The sequence below is a fragment of the Betta splendens genome, chromosome 16, assembly GCF_900634795.4.
Source record: "Betta splendens chromosome 16, fBetSpl5.4, whole genome shotgun sequence".
NCBI classification, from domain to species: domain Eukaryota; kingdom Metazoa; phylum Chordata; class Actinopteri; order Anabantiformes; family Osphronemidae; genus Betta; species Betta splendens.
The window spans coordinates 17,161,883-17,188,126 of NC_040896.2; the positions used below are offsets into that span (position 1 = coordinate 17,161,883).

Consider the following 26,244-nt stretch of genomic DNA (forward strand, 5'->3'; position numbering starts at 1 on the left):
GCAGCAAGGTGGGAAAATGGATACGAGAGGAAGGAGAAAGAGGAGGTTCAAAATATTAGTTTAACTGGAGCATCCTCTTTGAGACACGTATTGCAGTCAAAATAAGATGGTGGGGGTGAAAGAGAAAGAGGCGTCTCACATTCACAGCTGCTCTCATTTTCAGAAAACACATGCACACAGTGAAGCGGGTTTACAGCCTGTCATCTCACCTTCATTTTAAAGGGTGCAGATGACAATCACATGAATTTTATTCATCGTTTATTTCAGATTTCACACATTAAACATTTATATTTACCCTTATGGTATTTATTGTCAATATAACAATCACAAAATTTAATATCTTACGGGCTGGGATGATCAAAAGCCAGAATAATTTGGAAAATCAAGTCCTTTATTAGTTTTTATGGGTAAATTGGAAAATAAAAGGTTGAAGCAGAATATGTTACGCTCTGTAAAGTGTGAACTGTGAAGAGGGAGCTTTTTTTTCCTCCATCTGATGCCGTGGAGAAAGTGTGAATAATTGAAGTCATTTTCAAAGAGAAGCAGTGTGAAAATTATGCCAGCAGGAAAAAACTCTCCGCCTCTAATGTGAAACATCATTTATTGATCCTCCTGCTTTAAATGCAAATATTCCCATAACAAACAACTCATTATTTGGACGTTAGAGGCATTTTTGTGTCCTTACAGTTCTTCCACACACTGTGTGATAGACATGTAGTCCACACCAGACTATAATGTCCCAAAAACCGTTAGGTTACAAAAACCTTTAATATAAATACGTGGCATTATCGATAACATAAAAGTAGCTTTTAGTACGTAAATTAAAAATAAAATAAAAAAAAACTTAAAAGAAAAAACTTTTCATAGTTCGAAGGTCAGCCTAGAAGTGCCGTTTGCAAAGCGCATGCGCAGACTGTACGCTAGTGGAAATTAGCAAGCAAATTAGTCATTGATAATGTTAATGGATATGTTGTGATAAAAGTCAAGCTTTACGCGCTTTTAAAGGCATTTTTAAATGCTCATCCCGCCCACTGTTAGCAAGGGGAGAACCTTACAGACCAGCTCACGCTAGCTCGAGTCCACCTGCGAGAGAGAGGCCGCGGGTAAAGGCCTCGCACAGTCGGCCTGGCCGCAGGTGCAGGTAGGCTCTCAACGTACGGCCCAAATGTAGAATAGACGCTTTTATCACGTAGTTGCCCAATGTGACAACATTTTCTGATGAGGAGAAATTATTTATACTCACGTTTGTCAGTATTAGCTTGCTTGGCGACACCTGGTTAGCGCAAAGTTTGTCAGTTATTCGTTTGAAATTTGCAGCGGTCGTTTTGGAGAATCGCGCTATTGTTTCGTATTTGTGTTTCTTTCAGCTTGTCTCTGTATTTAGCCAACGTGTGCCATGTCTTAGCTCTGTAGATAGTTAAAAAGCACAGCTAAACGTTTCACACATGTCTACTTTCGCTAAGCCATATTTGATCTTTATATGGACGTTGTGGTCCAGTTCTAGTTGTTGCCTATCATGTAGTACCTAGTGGTACATCTTGCTTGTGCATGCTCTATATTAAGCATCTATAATTAACAAGAAACTATACAGTAGCTGCGAGAAAATGGGAGTCAAGAGTACATAATTCTACGAAATATTCCTCTAAAACCACAAGTAACGTAATAGAAGTACCTCAGCAAATCAGAGATCACGTGGGCAGATTTATCTCAGGACTGAGGGAACATGTTTTGGAGTTTAGGTGTGGTTGTCATTGATAAAACACATACAGTATATTTACTACAATTGACTGTGTTCGTTGTTGCTTTAACACGTGTCACCATGGCAGCATAACATGCCAGCACCCTCCGTGCTGGACGGCTGGTGATGGTGCTCATCTTGTGGGATTGTACGTTTTTGCCAGGTTACCTGTTTGTGGGTCCTGCCTATCGTAGGACCCACAAACAAGTGTGCATATGTTGGGTCTAGGTGGTGCACATAAACACATTCACTCTCTGTGGGTTTTCTTGCCCTCCACTTAACCCTGAAATGGTCAATATTTGCCAGCTGCTCCACTACCTCCCGTGTGCACTAATTTGTTTACCTTTATCTCATTGTCTGTTTCCCTCAGTCTATTTTAAACAATTCTCTTGTCACCTTAGAGCAGAATTGGAAAAAAGTCAAAGTCAAAATGATTTATTATTATATACAAATACACTTTCATATTGTTTAATAAGGTTATTCCTAGCATGTTTTTATTTCAGACTTCTAGGGCACGTACAATTATGGCTTATATTTGAAGGTTGGCTCATCAAATCCAATAGTATTATAATACAAATTGTGAGCCTAAAGTATTTAGATATTGATGAACTGTAGCTGTGTATTAGTTAAGCATTAAAGTAATTTAACATTCACCACTTATCCTTGAAGTTGTATAGTTGTGTTAGAGAGAAGTAACTTTTCTCAGTGCTACTTTTTTAAATTCTTAAAGGCAATACGACTTGTAAATGACTGTCCTCACACTTAATTATGCTGATAATAGTTGCAAAATAATGCACTGGCCCAGAATGAACACTCACACATGACAAACCTTTCAATATTTTTTCTGAATAATAATTTATAGTTTGACTATTTGAACTCAGGAGTCAAATGAGGTAATTAGTGTTGAGGTGATTTGAAAAATTATTTATCTTTATAAAAGCTGTTCCACTCAAACCAACCCATCTCTGTTTACTATTTCAGACTAACTTGTATATATATTTAATTGGTTATTGTTATAATTTCAACCTTATTTAACCTTATATTCATTTCCTTCTGACGTTAGTTGAGGAAATACTCAGATTTTCTTATTTTTTGTGCTGTCACATTTTTACAATTAATGCATAAGAGTAACTGTTGACATTTCTGCAAATTGTTGTCTGACTGTATCAGGAGAGAGCAGCAGGGAACGATGACTGAAAAAAATAAATGATACTGACCTATGTTGGCAGTGCAGCTGTGAGGCGGGGACTTCAGGAACATACCTAATATAACCTTTCATTTCCTTTGATGTGATTCCCGTGATACAATAAAAACCGTATAGTCTCATACAGTCTGCACGCATTGTATGACTGCGTGTGAATTGGTAGGTTTTAGGTGAAGTACGTAATGAATTGCATCTAACTTTCTTCATGTCCTTCTTTTTACATCTTGTTTTAGCTTTTGGTGTCTTTGTGTGTCGGATGATAGAGATTTGGAGAACGAGGTGTAAGTCAAGTTAAAAACTCACCTTTGCTGTTGAAGGTTAGATATGTGGACAGCTATTCTGGGGTTTCAATACCAGACACATACTGTAAGGACATACAAACTGTACAATATGACTTATATGGACATCTGTATCAAATCATTAGAATCTTACATATTGAGTTTTAAAAACGGAGCAGTTATTTTCTCTCACCTGCTAACTTCTCCTCAGTACTCTATCTTTTTTTTCTCTCCCCTCCCCCTTAGCCTTCTCTCCCTCCCCTTTCCCTCACTTCCCTCCCACTTTTCTCTCTCACTCTAAAGAGCACAGTCTCTGCACTCCCCTTCATTTCCCACTTCAACATGTTGGCAGGAGGAGCAAGAAGAGGATGCTGCGCTCTACCCTCGGTGCGTTCTTGCCACCTCTCCGGCCAGCGCACGCTGCCTCTGACTCAGACTCACCGTCAGCTTTTAGTTGTCTCCGCCTAAAGGACTTAGGAGAGGAGGTGGCGGCAGAGCTACAGGATACACCAGAGATTAGGGGCTCTCTCACCGGGGTCCCCAACAGGACTAACAACAGCAGGAAAGCGGAACAGGGCACATGCTCTTTGTCGGTGGTAGAAACTACTAATACCTCAGCAGTAACCACCACCTCTGTTTTTTCCCGCTTCTCGTCCTCCTTCATGGCTCCAAGATCTATGTGGCAAGAGGCAATAAGAAGGAAACAGTATTTCCTGGACCGGACAGGGGGGTCTGGTGAACGGGATAAAGGAGGAGGAGGTCAGGAGAGGAGGAACAGGTCCCCAGACTGGCTGTATGAATCCTATTATTGCATGAGCCAGCAGCATCCCCTGATTGTGTTTCTGCTGCTCATTGTGATGGGAGCCTGTCTGGCTCTGCTGACTGTGTTCTTTGCTTCAGGACTGGTAAGCTGCTCATTCACAATGACACACACACACACACACACACACACACACACACACACACACACACACAGGAGCGATTCAAATCAAGTGCAGGCAAAGTAAACAGTTTGGGGAGGGGACATGCAGGCATCTAAGTGAGTGCACCTATTCTGCAGAGAATCACTTATTCCATAAACATGCATTAAAATGGGTCACACCGAGCGACATGCCAGTCAAGGGCTTACAGTTGTGCATTGATGCACATTCACACACAGAAGGGAGCTCGTGCATGAGTCTCCCCCTTTGTCTCACACATGTCTACAAATGTGCACACATAGACTGGCTCGTGTGCAACATCTGTATGCACGCACATGCACGTTCTCACAGCATGAGGTCCTCATGGCAGCACTAATGTGAAGAGAAGGGTGAGATAAAAGTGAGGGGGGGGAATAAGGGAGTTAGTTATTGTCTGAGCTCAAGGATGACTGAACTACAGTAGGGAAATTGCGTTCTGTGTCTTATTATTTTGACAGGTTTTTTTTGTCTCCTAAATCTCTTCAATACAATAAGTGATGGCAATGCACAGTTTGTGTGTATCTTTTTCTAGACAGGATTTAACTGATGAAATAAGGTCCCTCTAACATTAATGCCAAGAATCACATTTAGATAGGCTTTTGGAAAGACCATATTAACATGAGCACCTTTTTTAAATGGGTCTTGCACATGAGAGACACAAAGGTTTATTAGCTGTCATTATTTCTTCTTTTGACTTCTTCACCTTTGCTGATGCTGACTTGTGCACCCATGGATTTAATTTAATTTTTAATTTAAATATTTAATTACGTATAGATGCCCATGTTTGTGTCAATGCTGTGGTGAAAGAATAACATTGCACATTGTGGTGGGCTTAAAGCATCTTCACATGTCTTTTCCTCTTCTGTGTTTGTTCTGCATCATCACCTTGTTTTTGCTCTGTGCGCTGATCTCTGTGCCCAATAGACTGCTCCCTTGTTTTGTGTGTTTTCCTCCCTTTACCCTTTATCTTTCTCTGTTCTCATGTCCGTTTCATCCCTCTCCTCATGTTTCTATTTTATTTTTATCCCATATATCATCCCTTCATCTGACTAGCTGGTTGACCTAAATCCTGGGCTGTTTCAGAGCTGTGCTCTGGGCAAGTCAAACTCTCTCTGGCTCTCTGCAGCCACACACATCCTCCCCTGTCCCAGTGAATTGACTGTGTGCTAGTGAAAGATGCAGAGGGAATGTGGGGGTGGGTGGAGGACTAAGAAGAGGGGAGAAATGCAGAAAGAAGTGTGACATAGACTGACAGAAAGCAGATGGTTACATCACTTCTGATAGGTGCAGTTAATAACAGACTTTGAATTTACAGCATGCATGACCATTTCATATACTACATAAATATATAGCTGTATTTTACACAGTGTTGCATATTTAGTGTTAGATTTGATTGATTGTCGGAGTATTTTATCAAACTCCTCACCTCCTCATTCAAATGTGGCAGCGAGGATGTGGCACATCTGTCTACATGTCCATGTCCTGACACTTTCCTGTCCCCCATTACTCCTATAGACATGCATTAATGGGATGAAGCTGGGCGAATACAGGCAGCACAAACAACTCCTTTCACTATGTTATCCTCCTACAGCTACCTTGGAAAAAACTCCTGAAATTTTTATCACAACTTTTAGATCTTGGATTGGTGTATTTCAGAAAGGCAGCAGCAAATGCATTATGGATGTGGCTTCAGCTTTGCTGCTGGTTAACACTAGTGGATTTTTATGTTTTTCCTCATTTTGTAGTATGTCTTTTTACATTACATTTTGGTTTTAGAGTTATGTAAAAATGCTCCACCAACTGTATGTTCAGCCAAAATAAAGTCATTGTAAGTTTTATTTGCCTACAAGTATAATTTAAAAAGAGAATCTATTATTTTTAATAGAATTAGCTTAACTCTATACTATGCATTACAACATTGTTTTCTGGATGTATTACTTTTGTATTAGTTTGGTTCCACCTAGATATTTTACTAATGTACTGAAACAAGGCAGAAATGACAAGGCCATAATTATTAGCGCAATAATAATTATTCAATCCATTCAATCCATGAGCATTCTAGGTCACAATCTCTTATTTCTTGAATAAATTGTGTTTTAGTTGGGTTCTGACCATTTCAGGACCTCTCGGACCTTTGGACCAGGTTCAACCTATCTTGCAGGTCATTGTCTTGCTGAAAGACCTAGCGGTGGCTTAAGACTAGTCTGGCATCAGATTTCCTACTTTGAATTATTCTTCAAGTTGTCATCATATTGACCTCTTTTCAGGATGTCATGTGCCTGAGCAAAGCTTTGCTTTAAGTGGCAAACAGCCCCAGAGCATTATGCTCCTGCACCTTTTTATGTTGGAAAGCTGGGTTGTGTAAGTGCACTCATTTCTTAGTATTATTCATAGTGAAGAACTGGTCCGAGTGTTTACATTTTGTGTTTGGAAGAAGTACCAGTAATTTGTGGATGAGGGTTCAGTTAGTTAATGCACAGGTCCAGCTAATCGTTAGATCATCACATGCTTACTGTAGGGGTGTGGTCAATTTTGAAAAGGGGGGAGAATCCTTTAGAGCACTTCAGTCTTTCACAAAAGTCTTTCCTGTTTTTAGATCCCGAAATTTAGAGTTTAGATGTAACATTGATTGTTTTAAAGATGAATGTGTTATGACTGATGGTCAGAATATTAGTGTCTAGTAAATTAAAATGTTTAAATGCATGTAGCCTTTCATAAGGTCTTTGATGAGGTATCTTAGTAATGTGAGTACTCAAAATATTAATTCTCAAGTGAAGATTTACATGAAATCTTACAGTTTTTAATACTGTCTTTTTATCTGTTTTTCATCCTGAGTTGAAGCTCTAGCCACAACACTGTACTGACTTTCAGACTAGCACATTTTCTCTGCAATTATTTCTTCTTTCATAAATTACGTATCACTGCCTGTCTTACATTTTCTGTCTCACTGTCTCCCATGCTGTTATTATAATATTGTTATACTGTCCCTTTTCAGAACATTGAGGACCATGTGGCCTTTGTAATCACTGTGCCCACAGCGCTGGCTATCTTCCTGGCTGTGTTTGTACTTGTCTGCATTGAGTCCATCTTCAAGAAGCTTCTACGTGTTTTCTCCCTGGTCATCTGGGGTTGCTTAGTTGCCATGGGTTACCTTTTTATGTTTTCTGGCGGGATCATCTGTCCATGGGATCAGGTAGGACATATATTTCATTTAACAGTAAATACATTTAAGATTTAGTATGTGAAGAACTTGGTAACTTTCCCCTAGTGTTAAGTGGTTTTTGAGATGTTCTTCTAACATCATGTTCAAAGATGCTTTGATTTGTGTTCTTTAAAGTCTATTCCCACCATCTCCGTGTCTGTAATTATAACCAGATAAGCAAAAATGCATGTACCGAGAATTTTCTCCTGTCAGAATGTCAGAAAAATATAAAACATGATTTGGCTTTTTAATGGCCTCATTGACTTATATCAGCTTTGGCTTGTGATGCAGAATAATCCTTTTAAGCTTTTGCTTCATCTCTTGTAATTATAAATCTGGATTTAATGACATCACATCATCATTTCTTTTACCTATGCTAATAAACAGAAGTTAGTAGGCTAGCAATCTGTTGGGCTACATGGAAACCAGTCTTTAGTAAAATATATTTACAGCCAAAGACAAAGACTTGCTCATGTGATTGGACAAAAAAAGAAGTGGGTCTGGCAAAAATAAGGTACTGATTATCACCTGGCTAAACACATTGCCGCATGGTTATTGCAGCATTATGTTGGGGGAGAATTCTCCAAGGTAACCTGCTGCAGATGGCACACAACCTGTGACTGGATCCATGTTTTACCACTCAGCACAACAGTCTTTGCAAAGGCAGATGAAAGGCAGATATGGTCTTGTCTATGACACTACTAGCTAAGGATGCACTCATTCACACATTACTACATTCATTCCTTTATTCTGCTTTCTGAAAATGTCAAGCCATTATACAGTTACTGTTTTCTGGTTAAAATAGAAGGGGTGCATATTTTCCATGTTAATGCTTTTTTTGAAAAGATGTATTTGTTGACTAGAGCAGCGCTCTGTTTTTAGCATCTGCCATATTAGAGATTATTCAAGGTGGAAATGACGCATTAGCAAACTTCCCCACCTATGTATTTTTAACAAACCCATTTAAATCTGTAATCACCCTGGTTCCACTGTCAATAAGTGGATGTTGCTGTAAAATATTTTTGTAGGAGGGAGGTAAAGTAAAAGTCTGTTAATGAAATACTTTAATGAGGTAGCATTGAGAATGGGGTAATGAAGCAATAGTTAGAAGCAGGCCCACCAATCTGCCTGACAGGTACAACGTACATAGCCCGAACGTACGTAGCCCCAATCTTGTTAGGGTTATGACTTTTGTCCTGTTACTGTCATATTGCTGTGTCTGTTTTTCAGATGCTGGTTTCTGATGATAGATTGAACTTAACATTTAATATACCCTCTGATACCCCTTGTTGTGTCATTCCAATATCCAATCAGATATATATATATACTTTTTTTCATAGTATCTATAGTTACTCTCAACAATTTAACAATTCAAATTATAGTCTGGATCTATGGAAGTCCTAAATAAATAGTGCCTTTGTAAAATGCATAAGTAATAGACACATAGGTAACATGGCAATGACATTGTGGAATGAATCAATTAAATTTGACATTCATTTTTATTAAAGCATTTTCACTCCTTTAAAATGTTGTTCAAACTATTTCTATTTCAAAATATTTTTCCAAAGTCACCTTTTATTTCTCTTTGTGTATTTACTTTACATAATGCAATATTTTAATACAATTGCATTGCCTGTCAATCAATAGGCTGATCTTTCAACAAAGAATAGTTTACCTAGATTTCTAGTCCAGCTAGTAACAGTAACATCTAGTGGCCTGGATGGTCTTGATTTATTTTCAGGCCTCATCAGAGATATTTTTATTATGTTTTCTTTGTCTAAACAGGTGACTAAGCTGATCAATAGGCCTGAATGAGTAGACTGACCAACAAGCAGTGATAACACGTTGCTTTTCCTGTCCAGCTTCATGGAGTGTGGCCATGTGATAGCATTAACATTTGGTAAAGTTAATGCTGGCCTGTGGACAGCATCGTCACTAATACGTTGCCCTGCAGTGTTCTTTGGATGAGGTGAAGGCTTGCCATCTAGCTGGTTAGCAGCCATGTCACCCCAGACAATCAAATTACTGGCTCTGCCCTGTCTGACTTGATGTCATTTTGCTGAAATGTTGCATCCTGAAAGAAATAGACCATTGTGAGAAACAATGTAATGCAGTAATGAAACAGAAGCTAGTTTTGGAAAAAAATACAAACTTGTCTATTAAAATGAAAAGCCCAAATGCAATAATCTGTTATTGTGAAAAGCAGAGAATTAACATTTCACAATACTTGAAATAGAATAAAAAAGGTGAACATTATGAAGTTCCATGTAGATCAGTTTACGCTACCCATCAGGCACACAACTGACCTTTAACTGACCTTCAATTTTAAAATATTGTTGAAATAATGTCATTTGTTGAATCAACGTTGCCCCATCAACGTTGATTCACCTTTCAAAATCAATAGCCAAGGTTTTACTTTACTCAGGAAGCCCAGTGATTGTTTCATATCATCATTATGGTGCAGAATATTGGGGTTGGTTGTTGTAAGCTTTACAATGTGAGGGTCAATAATAATAATAATAATAATAATGATAAAACCATCATGTCCAACCATGATGTCACCAGATGTTTTAAGTTTGGGATTTAATGTTACTCATTTAAAATTCCCTTGAATCGGCTTCATGGCCTGTTTTGCAGACGTCCACAGAATCTTCTGTGACATATAGTACTGTGGCTTGGCACTAATGCTACTGGGCTGAGATGACAGAAAAAAAGTCTAGCCATTCTGCAGGGTTTTCATTCTTGATAATGAAAATATATATAATATAACAGACAAAAATGAGCTAATGTGTCATGGTGTGAAAAAGGCTAAAAGTGATTTCCTATGGACCCACTAGGATATAGAGTTGTTTTTTGTATTAAGTACCTTCAGTACACTCAAAACAGTTTTAGGAAGGACCTGGTGAAAGGTTATAAAACAAGGCAGGAACCACTGATGGATTAGCCGTAAATCAAGGCGGTGACAAGGGAGACTAAAAGGAGGTATGGTGCCTAACCTTACGCAGCTTAAACCCAGCAGGTAATATAGCAACAAATGATGAGAGCTTGTCTTTTTATGGTGAATAGCAGACTGACACACACACAATGCTTGGTCATATACATCCCTTCTCACTGGAAACTAGAAACTAATCTCTGCCACAGACTGTAGACTAAAAGCCTGATGTAACCTGAGACTGCACTTCTGTAATTTGTTTTATGAACCCTGCTTAGTGTCATGATGATGGAATTGATTAATGGGGCCAACTAAAGGGGACTGTACCATGATGGACCACAAAAAGCCATGTCTCCTATGTCAACCACTAAGAAGGAAGCCCCCCGCTGTTTTATTACTACATCAGATAGCATGTATGCAGCATAGCTCAGCAGGAGTCATTCACCTGAAGCCTCTATTCTGATCTGCAGTTTCATGATACAGTTAGCAGCAAATTAGGTTGCTGGGGTAAATGATATTTGGCAGCAGTAGCTATCTGCTGTATTAGAAAGTAAGGCTTTTGTCGACATATTGAATAAATAATACTTGATCTACAGAGAAGATATTTGGTGTTGGTCCTGTAAACCGTTTTTTTTTAGCTGTTGTACTGTAACTGGTTTTGATTTACAGTAATACTTACCTCTACAGTATTTGTTTTACTGTGTTTTACTCTCATAAATTGGCATGGTCACTGGACCAGTCTGTGGATATGCTGACAGTAAAAAGGCCTGCAGGTACACTTTTAGGAGGTGCACGAAGTAGTGCAGCATCAAGTTGGTTGGACTGAAACAAACTAGATATCAGAGCACACCCTTTTCTTCCTTTCCTTTTGGATAGCCAAAATAATGTTTTCTGTCACGCAGAAGGGATTATTATGAGGAGCAGTCAGATAAACAGCTTAAATAGAGAAAGCCCAAATCCAGACTGCACATCTATAAAGATAAGCTCCACAGATTGTTTAAAGGATTCTTCCTCTTACTGAGGTTAAGTTGGGGGGTGTTGGGGGTGGTGGTAATTATACAGCAGTTCATGGGCTACTTGTTGTTTTATGCATGAAGTTTGAAACACACCAAAACACTTTAAAGGTTTTTAGGTGATTGTGTAGGGTATGTATGCTGCACGGAGCAGACTTTGAACTTACTCATGCTGAGTTAAACGATATACTAATACAAGATGATAAATGTTTATGTTTCATGTGCTGATATATCTCTAGCTAAATGCCGGGGTTACATTTTCCATTTTAGCACTAAGCATGAGTCACAGGCTCTCTGTACAAGGTCTGGTTCATAGTATGTGTTCAGACACCCGTTGACCTCTCTCTGTCCAGCACTATATTGACTAACCTCCATAGGGCCTCAGTTATAACTGGTAGCTCCCTCAGACGCTGGCACTCTGTGAGCTTAACGCTTTTAGCCTTGCTTGACACAAAGCTTTCTTTGACAGGACGCATGCAAATAAGATGTTTATGTAATAGTTGCACTGTATATGCAGAGAACATAAGCCTGAATTATATTTAAGTCAATGTTTATCAGTAATGCAATATAAAAATGCTAGGTGCATTTGTCAACATTTTCTGTTACATACTTGAAATGTTGTATTATAAGGATGAAAAAAACACAACACAACAATTTAAAATATCAACCGGCAATATTGAAGGTTTTTGATACTGTAATGTTGTTGGAAAGATACAATCTTGAATCTCCGTTTAATATATCAGTCTATTTCAGCTAAAAGGAGTTTTGAAAAGATTTGGAGCCTGTTGTTTGCTTCCCAATTCTCTCCCCTGCTGATCACACTGTCACAGATGTTTACTACCAGCAAGTAGTAAATATGTCTTAATCTTGTCGAAGCAAGAGGCGGTCCGCAACTTTAGATGACACCCTTTATATGTGAGATATTGAGATTTATGTTTAATTTGGTCTTACCTTTTATTTACGGGTATAAATGAAAATTAAAATCGCAGTGTTATGATTTACTGCATATTTTATTTGAAGTGATTTCTAAACCTGAGCATGAAGCTGCTGTTTTTTTTCATTTTCAGTTCCTCTCCTCTTTCTTCTCTTTCTTTCATTTCTGCTTCCCATCTCAGTGCCTTCTGTATGTGAAGCCTGCTTTCCCACTGGTCTTGCAAATAACCCAAGAAAGGTTAACTGGCACCTGGCTGCAGCCTGTGAGAACACTGGACCCTTTATATCCAGGCACTGCAGCAGATGCGTTCTTTAACCCTGCAGCTGAATGCTTATGAAAGAAGAGTGTGTGTGTCTTTAGACAGTTGCGTTCATGTGACCTCACCAAAGTACAGGATACCTTACGCTACTGTATTTATTTATTTTAGTGATGTGATGTAATTCTCTTTTAATACAGGTTTGTGACCTCAGATGTCCCAGCTCATGTTCTTTATTTTCCCATAGAGCTGAATTACTAATGTTTTACTTTAACCTATTTTTTATTTTCCATTATTCAATTGCTCCTGCTCCTACGCATTCTTTGCAGATGTATTTACAGTTTCTTTCTGTCTCCACAGGTGTCGTTCTTCTTGTTCATTGTGTTTGTGGTTTACACCATGCTGCCGTTCTCCATGCGAGACGCCATCATTGCCAGTGTTGTGACCTCTGCTTCCCACACCATTGTGTTGAGTGTCTGCTTGTCCACCTCAGCCGACCGTATGGAGCCAACAGTAGTATGGCAGGTAAGGTGAAGGTGTAAGTGTGGCCTATATAATGACTATAATGATGTGAACCAAGAAATAGGCAATTCTTTTCTTTGTTTCAGTTTTTACATCCATATTTTTATCATGTACCTAAAATACAAAAGATTCTTAAGGATTTTCAAGATAAGAAAAAAAGAAAAAAGACTTTAGACCTATTTTGTTTCTATCCTGAGAAATCAAACCCTTGTCTTACTTTCCTATATACTGTAGGGTACATACCTCCAATTTTAATACATTCAGGCTTCTCATTGTATTTAAGTTAGCAAATACACACAGTGCAGTTTAATACTCTACACACACCCTACAGTACATGATCCATGCTAAATAACTGCAGTTTTATTATGTTAATGCATTCATTTTTATAAACAGATGGAATAAAAATTGAGTTGTTTCCCTGTCGTGTTCACAAAACAAGCATGCCTGGGAATTTTTTATGATCTCTATTTTGCCAAACAAATATGACCTTTAAAACTAATTTAAGCATTACAGGTGAGTGATAGAAATTCTAATGTGTTTTTTATGCTTTATTAAAAGGTCACTCTTTCTTTCAGTAGTATTACACAAAATGTTCGGGCATTAGGCATATGCTGAGAAAGACAAAAGAGAACAATAACAGGAAAATGGTATTTTTGGCAATTTATGTTTGTATTCATTTCAACATGCAGTATCCTAAGCATCAGCAAATGCCAGTACACTTCCATCTCATCTCATCTCATGTATAAAGGAAAACATTGATTTAACAAGCATGTGAGCCACACATCACTAATAATCTTTAAATACCAGCATGCTATTTAGCATTTCAGAGCTAAATAACAAAGGGCATTGCTAGCATACGAAAAGGCTGTAACCTTTGTCCTGATACATATAATCCTGCAAGTATTGTGTGTTTAAAACAAATCAATATGATTTGTGAATCTCACTGAGCCATGCTTTATTCACAATAGAATAAACGTATCAAATGCTGAAACTCAGATTTTACCATTTCATAGCAATTAGCCACACATCTCAAAGTTAAAAAGTAGAAAAAAGCATTTGAAAAATTATAGCAAAGAAGACATGTGAACGTGACCCAGACACTCAATGCCTGCTATGTTCTCTGGACCAAAGCTCATTTAAAATGATCTCAGGCAAAATGGAAAACTGTCTATTGGTCAGATTTATCAAAATTTGAAAATTTCTTTGGAGATCATGGACATCATGTCCTGCAGACTAAAGAGGAGACGGAGCATTCATCTTCTTATTAACAGACAATTTAGAACTTGCATCTGTGATAGCATTGGGGATGCAGTAGGGCCTATGGTGTGAGCAGCTTACACATCTAAAAACGCAAAGTTCTGTACATAAAAGACTGTAGTGCCACATATGGTCCCATACAGGTGTCTCTTATAAGAAAGGTCTGCCATCACAATAACCTGGTTTCAAGAGAGTTTATATGTCCTGTTACCACCGTTTTGGCATAACAACGAATAAATATTTATAATCTCAAGGGATGTATACATGTGTTTTGTTTTTTTATTTATATTTCAAATACACATTAAAATTCTTTGTCATAAACAAAGACAAAGCTAGTGGTGGCATTCTTGATCTTAAACATAGTCTGTGTGTAAGACATTTACCAAAGCATTGTTAAAGGTGACAGATTGCTGCACAACTAGCAGTCATGGTGGCATGCCGGGATAGATGTGACATTGGCAAGGACTGAAGTGCCCACTAGTAAACACAGACTGTGCCAAATGCTGAGCATGTACACACATTTTATGTTCCTAAAAGTTGTGCTTTGGGGAAAAAACATCGTAATGAAAACATGTAAGGATATAAGTCTCATACCTATTGTAGTCTTGCATGGAATTGTGCCAGTATCCATTTGGGCAGACTGACGCCGGCAGTTGGACTTTGCTTTTATTATTAACTCTAAAAAACAGGCTGTTTGGTCTCATTTCTCTCTTATTTTTAGTCCTGTAGACAAGGTAGTTGTAATTCCTAACCAGTTATTTTATCCAATTCCATATTGTTTAAATCCAAACTTGCGCAACAGTTGTGGTTAAAAAACAATTTCTGCCTTCCAGGGGTTTGTATATTAGTCCTTCAGTGTCTACATTCATGCATTGTATCCACCAACTGGACTGCCATCTCCACTTCGCAGTGCAAGTTAAAACATGCATTATTCAACAAAGCTTTCTTATTTCCAGGTCAATAACTCTTCTAACAAATTAAGTGTAGAACTTTGGAATATTTAGCTTTTACCCAGGCTGCATTTTAATTTGATGCTGTAATTAGCATTACAAATATACTATAAATTAATACTGACTCTGAATCACTCACCGTGTTCGCCCCTCTCACACCAAAACCAACCTTGATATGCACTCTGTAATTGAGTGCTAAATTATCACTTAGCTCACTCTGATACAGTCTTGCATACTGTCAGTATCAGCAACTGTTGTACATTTTATTTGTTTAAAAGCATTTAAGTCTATTAGTTAAATGATGCTTTAGAGTTGTAGTAGCGAGTAGTGAGATAATAAAATAGTAAGTACATTATATGTGCTACTGACAACTTTATTGGGAAGCAGTTTCCAAGGACCTCAATCTTTTGTCAAAGCTTTTAGTCATTAAATTATACTTGTCTGAACGCTGTGCTTTGAACACTGTGCAGACTGTTTTGTTAGACTTCACATTGAAAATCCAGCTAAGTCAGTCTTGTAAATGGCCATTCATTTATATTGAACTTTGAAATAATTATCTCAGGTTGTGGGTCTCTTTCAGGGTTTGAAAATGTGTGGGGAAGGCATAATAAATTCAGTGGACAGCAAGATAGATGTCTGTTTCAGTAGCGAGTCATGAGATGGTGAATAGATGAACATTAACCCAGCAGGTGGTCTGCACTCACGTATATGACCTTATGTTTGCTAGGCAGATACAAAGGACTGACAGGTTGTGGGTGCATTTGCACTGTCCATGCATTCATTTGATTATATAGAATAGCCTTGTGTCTGAACTAATAGTACTGTTTGCATCTCCCAATCTTATTATGAATTATTATGGAGAATTTATTAAATAAATCTTAACTGAAAGGACACACACACGCAAACGCTTGTCTGGAATGTCATTAGAGTATTGTGCCTGTCTGTGTCAGAGGTGTGTAAAAGATGTTATTAAACTGTTTAGACCTAGACATTATTAGATTATGTGAAACTCTCTGAACCTTATTCTCTCATTGGCTGTTGGTACTGGGTAGTTTGAACTGTCCAAGAAAAAGTAAACATTTCAATGAAATATTTTAAATGTCTTACTTTGTGTGTGTGTGTGTGTGTGTGTGTGTGTGTGTGTGTGTGTGTGTGTGTGTGTGTGTGTGTGTGTGTGTGTGTGTGTGTGTGTGTGTGTGTGTGTGTGTGTGTGTGTGTGTGTGTGTGTGTGTGTGTACGAACAGAAATGAAGGCATCTGAATTCTGTAAAGCCGTTGGAAATATCTTTTATACATTTTCATCATAAAAGGAGAAGAACTGCCAATGGCCACACCGTAATAGAAACAACACAAGTGGGTTAGAATGAAACAAGGCGAACTGAGACTGCATTGAGTGTGAACAGGGAGGAGAAAATATTATTATTATTTAAAGATGCAGTAGAAGAGAACCATTTGATTTAGTCTGCTTTATATAGAAACAAATTCAGCTCAGGGTTAACGGGGCTCCTGAGTCCTATTACATTAACTTATCATCACTGGGCAACGTTCTATCATAATATTTTCCCTAATGGAGATTGTGTGTAGTGCTGCTGTGAGGGATGCATGAAATGTGAATGAAATTAAAATGAACACAAGAGATGGCAATAGAATTTTAGTTTGGTAGATGAAAGGTTTATGTTTGAACTTCCAGTGTTAACATAATATTTAAATAAGGGCAGTAAACCAGGTCGTCACATACAGCGATCCTCTTCAAATGTCCTTAGACACATATTGTCAGTTCTGTATCAAACACCACTAAATTCAATATAGTGTGGCCTATTCATAGGCACTGTAGTTGGTTTCAGATTTCAGGAATACTTGTATTGTTTTTTTTGGAAATTAGGCTGAGGTTTCTATATCTTAGAAAATATGTATGGCCACATAACTGGCCACTGGATATAGTTTTTATCTTCACTTTTTCAGTATTTCCGTTGTCTGACAGTGAAGCTGATGCCACAATTACATGGTGCTATTTTTACTCAACTGAAGCAGAAGTGGTCTGTGTGTCACACACCTCTAATTTGCTTGCTGTTCTACTAGTTCTGAGGTCATTAACGCATTTTTATAATAATTGTTTCCCACGAAAAACTGACTACTGAGTATTTACTGAATACTTTCTTCGTCTGTCTTTTGTTTGTGAACAGATTCTGGCCAATATTATAATATTCCTCTGTGGCAACATGGCCGGTGCGTACCACAAGCATCTGATGGAGCTGGCACTTAAACAGACTTATCAGGACACCTGCAACTGCATCAAGTCTCCTATTAAACTGGAGTTTGAGAAGAGACAACAGGTAAATCATCAATACGTGTTAATGAACAGTGAGAAGTACAACTCATGCAGGCAGTGACTGAGTAAAAGCTGAATGATGATTACAGAAACAGGGATAAAATAACCGAGGAATGGATTAAAGACAGTTGCATTAATGATGGGTCTGTGTAAAGAAATGGAGGGGTGATTGAGTAAATAAATGTAAACAACAAGGAAAAATATTGAATTGAGAACTAAACTATTCAAAATAGATTTTTGAGCTCTGGTTTTATATCTAATCAACGCCCCATGCAATTAGCTCTCAGTGCTTTATCTCTGTGGTCCAGGAAAGGAGGAAGTCCCCAGAGTGTTTGTGTCAGAGTGTTTTACACAGTGTGGTAATAGTTAATGGCCTCGGTTGTTGTAATTATGTTTAGTCCCTGGAGCCTTCTGCAAGTGTTAAACTCTTTGAAGTAAAACCTCTTTAGCACTTTTTGACTATATTTGCAATGAAGACTAAATGACCTTCTGGTTCACTGATAATTTTGTGTTTGGCCTATGCAGAATTTTGGATAACACTGTTTAGTATTGATACAGCTACACAGTATGGACTTTTTCATATATACTTTTTCTTGGTTACTGCATTTTCAAGATTCCTTTAAAATGCTTGTTGTTTTCTTCATGGTGTGCAAATGCTATTGCCATTCATGCTCTTTACATCTATTGTGTATAAACCTCTTTCTCACCATGCTGTGTAAAATGATGCATAATGTAAAAGCACAATCAAGTAAATCTAGTGCTGCTTCCGAAAAGCAGTGCAGCATCATGCGAGAAATTAGTGGGATGCTGAGCAAAACATGCCGCTGTGGGACCTTGCGATACAGTATGTACGTATGTTACAGCCGAGATATACGCAGCTGTTGACGTGAAAGCCCAGGCGTGGGGTGGGGCTGGTTATCCCTATGGTGAATCCAGCATGTGCCGTTGCACGCGCCAAGAGCGACTCTGAAAATGCCTCGGGCGTAGTGTTCCACGGTAGCCCTGGAGTAACACTGCTGTCTGTGCCAGATGGTCGGGACAGTGGGGACACACACTTCTTAGTGAAATCGCACTATGAGCTGTTGCTTTTAGCATTTATCCCAAATACCCACCAGTCTAGTGAGGGCATGCATTTTCAGCAATGCATATCTAAAGAGGACTATTGTGCACACATCATCAACCAGAGTGCTGGTAACCTTTTTTAGTAGTGACATGGACCGTTCTAGCATGAAGAACCCCCTAAGGCTCAGCAGCAGTGCATGGATATGATCAGTGGACAGCTTGCAATGTTGGTGACTGCCTCATAGGAAGTTTTTTTTTCCACTTAGAATATAGAACAACCAGTGTAGTTGTACTCAGTGAGTGTGTACAGGTGGCTGACAATTAAACCATAAGCATCATAAATCTTTTTTGAACACACATCACTTTGGTAACAGGAAGTCAACCTGAAAAAATGTAGTTCACGACGAACCTTTACTGTTTTCTCCTGCCAAAGGATATGCTTCAGAATAAAATTGTATATCAAAACATGCTCATTTTTTGTGACCCCATTATGCTCTGACGACAGCGTGGCACACTCATGGGAGTCTCTCATCGGTATTATGAAATGGAAACCTGGAGTGGTTTTCAGTCTAGGCTGCCTTTGGTTTGCTCTTAGTGGGGTCATCATTTGTTTTCCAACAGGGCAACGAGCCCAAACACACCTCTAGGTTATGCAAGAGCTATTTGTCCAAGCATGAGAGTGATGACCTGGTCTCCACAACCACTTGATCTAATTCCTATTAAGATAGTTAAGCACAAGTTTTACCAGAGAGTGAGGAAAAAGGCTTCAACAACATAGATTATTTTTCAGTTGTTATTAATGTTTACAGTTTGTGGGATTTGTCTTGGCTGATCATTCCTTTACTCTGTCTTTGTTGCTGCCATCAGGAGCGTCTTCTCCTATCGCTGTTGCCAGCTCACATTGCCCGTGTCATGAAAGCTGAGATTATCCAGAGGCTGAAGGGCCCAAACTTTGGTCAGATTGAGAACACGAACAACTTTCACAACCTCTATGTCCAGAGGCACACTAATGTCAGGTATATAACGTTTATTTATAACTTAACACCTCGTTTGACTAAAAGCATGGTACAGTAGTATAGTATAACACATGAATAAATGCATATATTTCTTCCCCTGTCTTTAGTATACTGTATGCTGACATAGTGGGATTCACACGCCTAGCAAGTGACTGCTCACCAGGAGAGTTGGTGCACACGCTCAATGAGTTGTTTGGGAAATTTGATCAAATTGCAAAGGTAAACACTTCATTACTGGACCTCATCATCACTGAGCAGCACAGCTCCATAAACTGATAATTCTAATTCTTTATTGAAGACTAAAGTTTCAGTATTCAAAGAAATAAAAACTGTTACAGAAAACTGATTACACACTAAATAATGAAACATTTGCATCTTAGCTGCCGCATATTAATAATGGTTGCACTTAGAAAAACAACTGTAATTCTAGGACAAGGATTTTAGGTTAATTGTAAAAATCTTTTCATCAATTCATCAAAAGGTTATTATGTGATTCAATTAGAAAGCTGTTTGTCAGTATGACCTTTATCTGACCTCATGTTTATGCCATTGTGTTTCACATTTTATATGCAGGAAAATGAGTGCATGCGGATCAAGATTCTAGGTGATTGTTACTATTGTGTGTCCGGCCTACCAGAGTCTCTGCAAAATCATGCTAAGAACTGTGTGAAAATGGGTCTGGACATGTGTGAGGCCATCAAGTAAGTGTTAACTACAGAACAGAGCTGCTGCAGAGCAACATCCCCTCTTTTTCCCTGTCATTAAAGCTAAATTAAGGAAGTTTACAGCCGTGGCTTATTCATCATACTGTAACCAAATACACCTAACGATGCTAAAAAGCTTCATGCTGATTCTTGTTTGTGTTGTTGCTAAACATTAAAGACTCTGGTTTGGGCTCTGTATTTTTGATAGCACCATATTAATGTAACTGTTTTTTGGTGCATAACAGGAAAGTGCGAGATGCTACCGGGGTTGATATCAACATGCGTGTTGGTGTGCATTCAGGAAATGTCCTGTGTGGTGTCATTGGACTTCAGAAATGGCAGTATGATGTTTGGTCACATGACGTCACGCTGGCTAATCACATGGAGGCAGGAGGAGTGCCGGGGTGAGTGAAGCTGCACTGAGATAGACCTGTGCATAAATAGAAATAGCAGTATGTGGTGATGTGCAAAACATTTAAGACCTGTGTTTGACCAAAAATAGAGAATAATAATATATGAATGGAATGTTTTAAATTTAAAATGTGCTTGTTTTTTTTATTGTCTTTAGATAGTTTGTTACTCATTTTTTACATCATAACAGGGTCACAGGCCAGTTTAGCAACTGGTGTTTTTACCATGTTGTACTGTCCATTCTGCATAATGTTATTTAGCATTGTCTTTCTGAATCAAACTATTTAAAGTCCTATTTACTTGTAGTTCTAGCACAACCCTGTCCCAGATTGTTTTAAAACTACTTGTTTGAAATTTAAAATCACTATAAAGTTTCAACTAAATATACATTTCAAACGATTTGCAGATCAGTGCATTCTGTTTGTACTTACATTTTACTGAGCTACGTAACCTTTTTTTAAAGAGCTTGTAGACTTCTTCCCATTTACGTAAGTGTTACATAAACTCCAGGAGAGTTCACATCACCTCTGTGACACTGGATCACCTTAAAGGAGCCTACAAAGTAGAAGATGGAGATGGACAAGAAAGGGACCCCTACCTCAAGGAACACAGAGTCGTCACCTATCTCGTCATCAACCCAAAGGTGCCACCTCACGTTAGTCATGTTCATGGAAAGAAATATTGGAAAATATCATCAAATCTATGCAATTTAACCTGCATCCAGGTAGAACATCGAAGCCCGCAGCATCATTATCGTCCTAGACACACTATGGATGGAGCAAAGATGAGGGCCTCGGTCAGGATGACTCGCTACCTGGAGTCGTGGGGTGCAGCCAAGCCCTTTGCCAACCTGCACCACAGAGACAGCATGACTAATGAGAATGGGAAGATCAACACTGCAGTAGGTTTTTTTTTTGTGCACATGCTGTATGTTGTGCTTTTGAAGATGTTCAGCTGTCACTTGTAATCTCTCTCCCATTTTATGCTGAATCTAGGATGTGCCATTGGGACAGTATCATTTTCAGAGAAGATCAGAAAGGCAAGCTACTACTTCTACCGCTCACAACAACACACTAAGCCTTTAGCAGAATTACCTCTGTTTCTGTACTGCGCAGGGGAGGATGACATATTAGATAAGATATTTTTGAAAATATTATCTGATAAGATATTTTTTGTTGTTACCCATTAAAGGACAAAGTCTCAGAAGAAACGATTTGAGGAAGAACTCAATCAGAGGATGATAAGGACCTTTGACGGGATAAACGCTCAAAAGTACAGTGCAGCATTAAATTAAATGATACCATCTTTGCATAAACTGATCTTTTGTATTTTTAGTTTCTTTCTGTCTCTTTTTTTCCCTTTAACTTGATGCCTCCAGACAGTGGCTCAAGTCTGAAGACATACAAAGAATATCGTTATTCTTTCACAACAAATCCCTGGAGAAGGAGGTAAGAGGCAGTTGAGATGAACAATATTCACTCCTTGGTAGATGGCTAGATGATAGAAAATTGGTTGTTTCAAACTAAATTATATAACATATGGCAAGTGCTTTTTCTTTTGACAATCCTTGGCTTTCCCCATAGAGACTTGTGGTGTCTGAGTGTGCAATTGAGGGACTGTGAAGTACATTGAAGCCGTTTTTAAAAACCTGTTGTTAAAACTTGACCTCTGTTTTTATCCTTTTAGTACAGAGCAACAACTTTGCCGGCCTTCAAATACTACGTCACCTGTGCTTGCTTGATCTTTTTCTGCATTTTCATTGTGCAGATTCTGGTCCTTCCAAAGTACGTTTAGCTCAAATACAATATTACAGTATTAGGATTAGTGCTACCGTAATGTCTTCTTTTATAAGTAAATAATGTAGTAATGTTTAGTTTTATTTTTTAGGACAACTGTCTTGGGAATCTCGTTTGGAATGGCTTTTCTTATCCTTTCGCTGATCCTCTTTATTTGTTTTATTGGGCACTTCCTGGTAAGTAAATCCATTTACTACAAATATTCAATTTCTTGCTAGTGCTCTTTTAATATTAAAACATTCGGTTGAATTAATGACATTAATTACCCACTTTCTAATGGGGCACTTTGGTCCTTAACATTTGTCCTAATTTCATACTAAGGCCACATAAGTGGTTCAGTGGTCTCTTTGGAAAGCTTTTAAGTGCCCTTGTTGTTGGCTGAGGTACCTCCTAAGATTAACAGAAGTACCACTCCACTATGACCTTGGGACAAAAATTGATCCTGACCCTGCACATGACAGAGGCGCTCCTTGTTCATCCACTCACCGCCATCTTTGTCTTGGATTTGTTCCCCACATATAGTAGCTGATCATTTGTGATGTTCACAGTTGAATCAAATCATGTGCTTGTATTCGGTATTGGCCTACATAGTATTTCTTGTCTTTTTAGTGAAATGATGCCATTAAGCCTCTAATTTGCCCATAGTACCTATAATACTGACGTTGCAAGCAGTTGTTTCAGCTCTACATTTCCATTAATGCAATTGGTACATCGTGGCCCATCCTCACCTTATTGTACTGTAATGTCTGTAATGTACATCCCACAGCTACTCGGATGTCACATCCACTTAGCCACATTAATGCTCTGATTTTGTTGTGAGATGATCAAGTAAATAATATGGGCTTTTGATATCATTGAATCATCTTTTCCGGCTGAGATGTACAGTAACGTTTTTTTTCTTCTTTTTGTATTTCTTTGAGCATAGCAGTCTGAGAGGAATAGGGTGTCCTCAACCTCAAGTTGTCTTGAATGTTTTTACTTGGAAATAGACTTTCCCACTGTACAATAATTATCTCTGTATTTTATTGAGTGACTATGTAATGATTGATTGATGTGCAGCAACAGTTCGTTCCCTATTTCTCCTAAACCACTGCTACAATCATACCTAAATATGACTGGTACTGCATAGGCACTCGTTTATCCCTCCATTTATATGTTTTCTTCTGGACCATTTAGCATGGTTTGCGAACATTAAAAGGCTGGGTGGGATCCTGCCATTTAGTAGCCTAGTAAGAATGAAGAGGTATTCCACTCATCTGCAACTAGCATGTAATTCACATCTCTCCTCCTGAGTCCTGAGATATATAAGACGTTTCTTAGGCCCACGATCTGTTTGTCCCAGGGAGGCTGATCAGGATCGTACCTTGATAACTGGACTTTTAGTTCCAGTTTCCATTTTTTAAAGTGAGAACGCAACTACTACAAGTCCTTGAAACTTGGCTCAATTAAATTATTCCTGCAACATTCACGTTGGAATTTCCAAAATTAAATGAATTAAAATTAAAAAGTAAATTCAAAAGTAAGTAGAAACCAAGCCAGTAGGGGAAACAGACAGACAGAGAAGCCATGGCAGAAGTTAGTGCTAAGAGAATTATAATTTCAGATACTGTAATGAAGATAAGCAGTATGTTTAATGAAAAAGGCTGCTTGAGTGTTACAAGCGAGTGTTGCGACCCTTCGAGCAGTCGCAACGAGAAAGAAGCCGATACTGATTGTGTTCATGACCTTTAATATCTCTGCCTGTTTGTCCTCCTGTGTACTTCACATTTATGCGTTTTTGTGTACATATCCCTGCAGCACTGCAGTAAAAGTGCCTCCACTTCTTGGATGTGGCTTCTGAGGTCATCAGTCATTATTGCCAACAAGCCATGGCCTCGCATCACTCTCACCATGACAACCACAGCTCTAATACTTATAATGGCAGTCTTCAACATGGTAAGCTTTATGTGCAGATACTACAGTAAGAGACACTAATTAGAGATTCAGTAAAAATAAACTGCACGCACAACCCACCTTTCAAATGAAACTGTCATATTGGTTGATGCTAATTAATAAAAAAAAAAACCATTTGATTCAACTACAGTAATGTACATAAGTAGTATTCCTTTTATTTATTTCATTTTCATTTATTTCATTTCTTGGCTGAGAAAAAGACATAACTAAAGCTCGGCCGTACTGTATATCTCTGGTTTAGCCTTCACACAAATTGATTCAGAGATTCTAATCTTGTTTGGCCGCGATGTGAGTGAGTTGTGCAGGGTGGATGAACCAAATTAACTTTACTCAAGCCAATCGTCATCTTATCCTGCAAGTTAGTTTTTAAAGGAAACTACTGAACGTTTGTTTTCTTTACTGAAAAGATTATTTCTCTTAGAAGTAAAAAGCATTTACTAATGCATGGTGTAAAAGGCAAGTGTATAAGGCTGTGGCATTTTTATTGTCTGGAAGTCTTTTCAGACAAATACCTAATTTCTGGTGACCAGTTTGTGCTTTTTTATCTCTAGTTCTTTTTGGAAGACAATGTATGGCCTCCAGGTCCTGTTTACAATTCATCCAACGAAACAATGTTTTATCCTACCGGGCAACTCATTGCCTTCACTGGCAAAAACAATTTCTACCTTCCTGTGAGTGAAGATGAGTGTTAATGTGATTCTCATTATATTGATTAATACATTTCTTTAATAACTTAAAGAAGTCAGTAAATTCTGTCTGTGTAGTATTTAATTTACAGTTGCATCCTCGGACTGATATCGTGCTCCGTGTTCCTGAGGGTAAACTATGAGCTGAAGATGATCATTATGCTGACGGCAGTGGTGGTCTACAATGTCATTATTCTCCAAACACATGCCTCGCTCCTGGATGAATATAGCAGATTCCTGTACATCACCGAAAGCCTGGACAGGTAAGGAAGCATCAATTTACCTGAATATAGATGCAGGCAGTTCACAATGTGACAAAGACCGCCACCAGATAAGATTCAGCCATGTTAGCTGTACTTTACTGTAGAATAGTATTGGTGGCTCAGATGTCTCTGGCAGACCGGTGAGAGTAGCCTACGAGGCTGATGCAGGCCTTATTGACAGATGGCTACCTCACAGATTGAGCACAGTATGTTGTTGGCATTATCTAATATGATCAAGTTTATGCCAGTAGACTTGTAATGAAACAGGACTTCGGGAAGTTTGTGCAGTGTCCTGCCACTGTTTTCGCGCGTTATTGCTTCACTGCGGCTGCTGCGTTGTCACCAACAAACCCTGGTGTTTTTTTCCACCGGGTTTTACTACTTGTGAACTACTTGTGAACTGAGTTTAGTTGTGTGTCGTTTGTCCCGCAACAAAAGAGCCCAGCAGCCGAGTTTTGAGCATTCTTTAATTTCTCTGCAGTCCAATGACATTTGCAGTCCTCCCGGCCGAGGGGATGGACATAATGTCCTTCATGACTTTGCATCCAACAAAGCAGAGGCAGACTGATGCACAATTGCACTATTTTTCACAAAGCGTTGCTAGGTTGAACACAGCTACAGTGTATAACGATGCTGACTGATTTCCCGTAGAAGTGCCTGCATGTAGCTCTCCTCCAGGGTTTAAGCATCATATGACAGGGATAAGTCAGGGTGATGTCTGCTTCTCTGTATATGTGAAGAGTCATCTGCTTTCAAACTACAGTAGATATAAGCACCCAC

The 26,244-nt window shown here is 38.5% G+C and overlaps 1 protein-coding gene across 6 annotated transcripts in view; it reads left to right on the plus strand.

Annotated features, from left to right (window-relative positions):
* Nucleotides 1-908: 908 nt before the first annotated feature.
* Nucleotides 909-26,244, plus strand: part of adcy2a (adenylate cyclase 2a) — a 35,190-nt gene continuing 9,854 nt past the window's right edge. For 3 of the 6 annotated variants that reach the window (XR_003783547.3, XM_055503489.1, XM_029129477.3), the window contains exons 1-19: nt 909-3,223; nt 3,467-4,125; nt 7,175-7,372; nt 12,877-13,041; nt 17,428-17,577; nt 19,503-19,651; nt 19,759-19,870; nt 20,225-20,352; nt 20,601-20,759; nt 21,277-21,409; nt 21,491-21,667; nt 21,762-21,805; nt 21,958-22,038; nt 22,145-22,214; nt 22,453-22,550; nt 22,654-22,738; nt 24,360-24,497; nt 25,067-25,186; nt 25,280-25,464. Coding sequence is in view for 5 of the 6 variants with exons in the window: in XM_055503489.1 (XP_055359464.1) it covers nt 3,148-3,223; nt 3,467-4,125; nt 7,175-7,372; nt 12,877-13,041; nt 17,428-17,577; nt 19,503-19,651; nt 19,759-19,870; nt 20,225-20,352; nt 20,601-20,759; nt 21,277-21,409; nt 21,491-21,667; nt 21,762-21,805; nt 21,958-22,038; nt 22,145-22,214; nt 22,453-22,550; nt 22,654-22,738; nt 24,360-24,497; nt 25,067-25,186; nt 25,280-25,464 (2,927 nt within the window). In the remaining variant the exon portion in view is untranslated. The remainder of the gene's footprint in view (nt 3,224-3,466; nt 4,126-7,174; nt 7,373-12,876; nt 13,042-17,427; nt 17,578-19,502; nt 19,652-19,758; nt 19,871-20,224; nt 20,353-20,600; nt 20,760-21,276; nt 21,410-21,490; nt 21,668-21,761; nt 21,806-21,957; nt 22,039-22,144; nt 22,215-22,452; nt 22,551-22,653; nt 22,739-24,359; nt 24,498-25,066; nt 25,187-25,279; nt 25,465-26,244) is intronic. The other 3 variants (XM_029129478.3, XM_029129480.3, XM_055503490.1) reach the window with 3 other exon arrangements.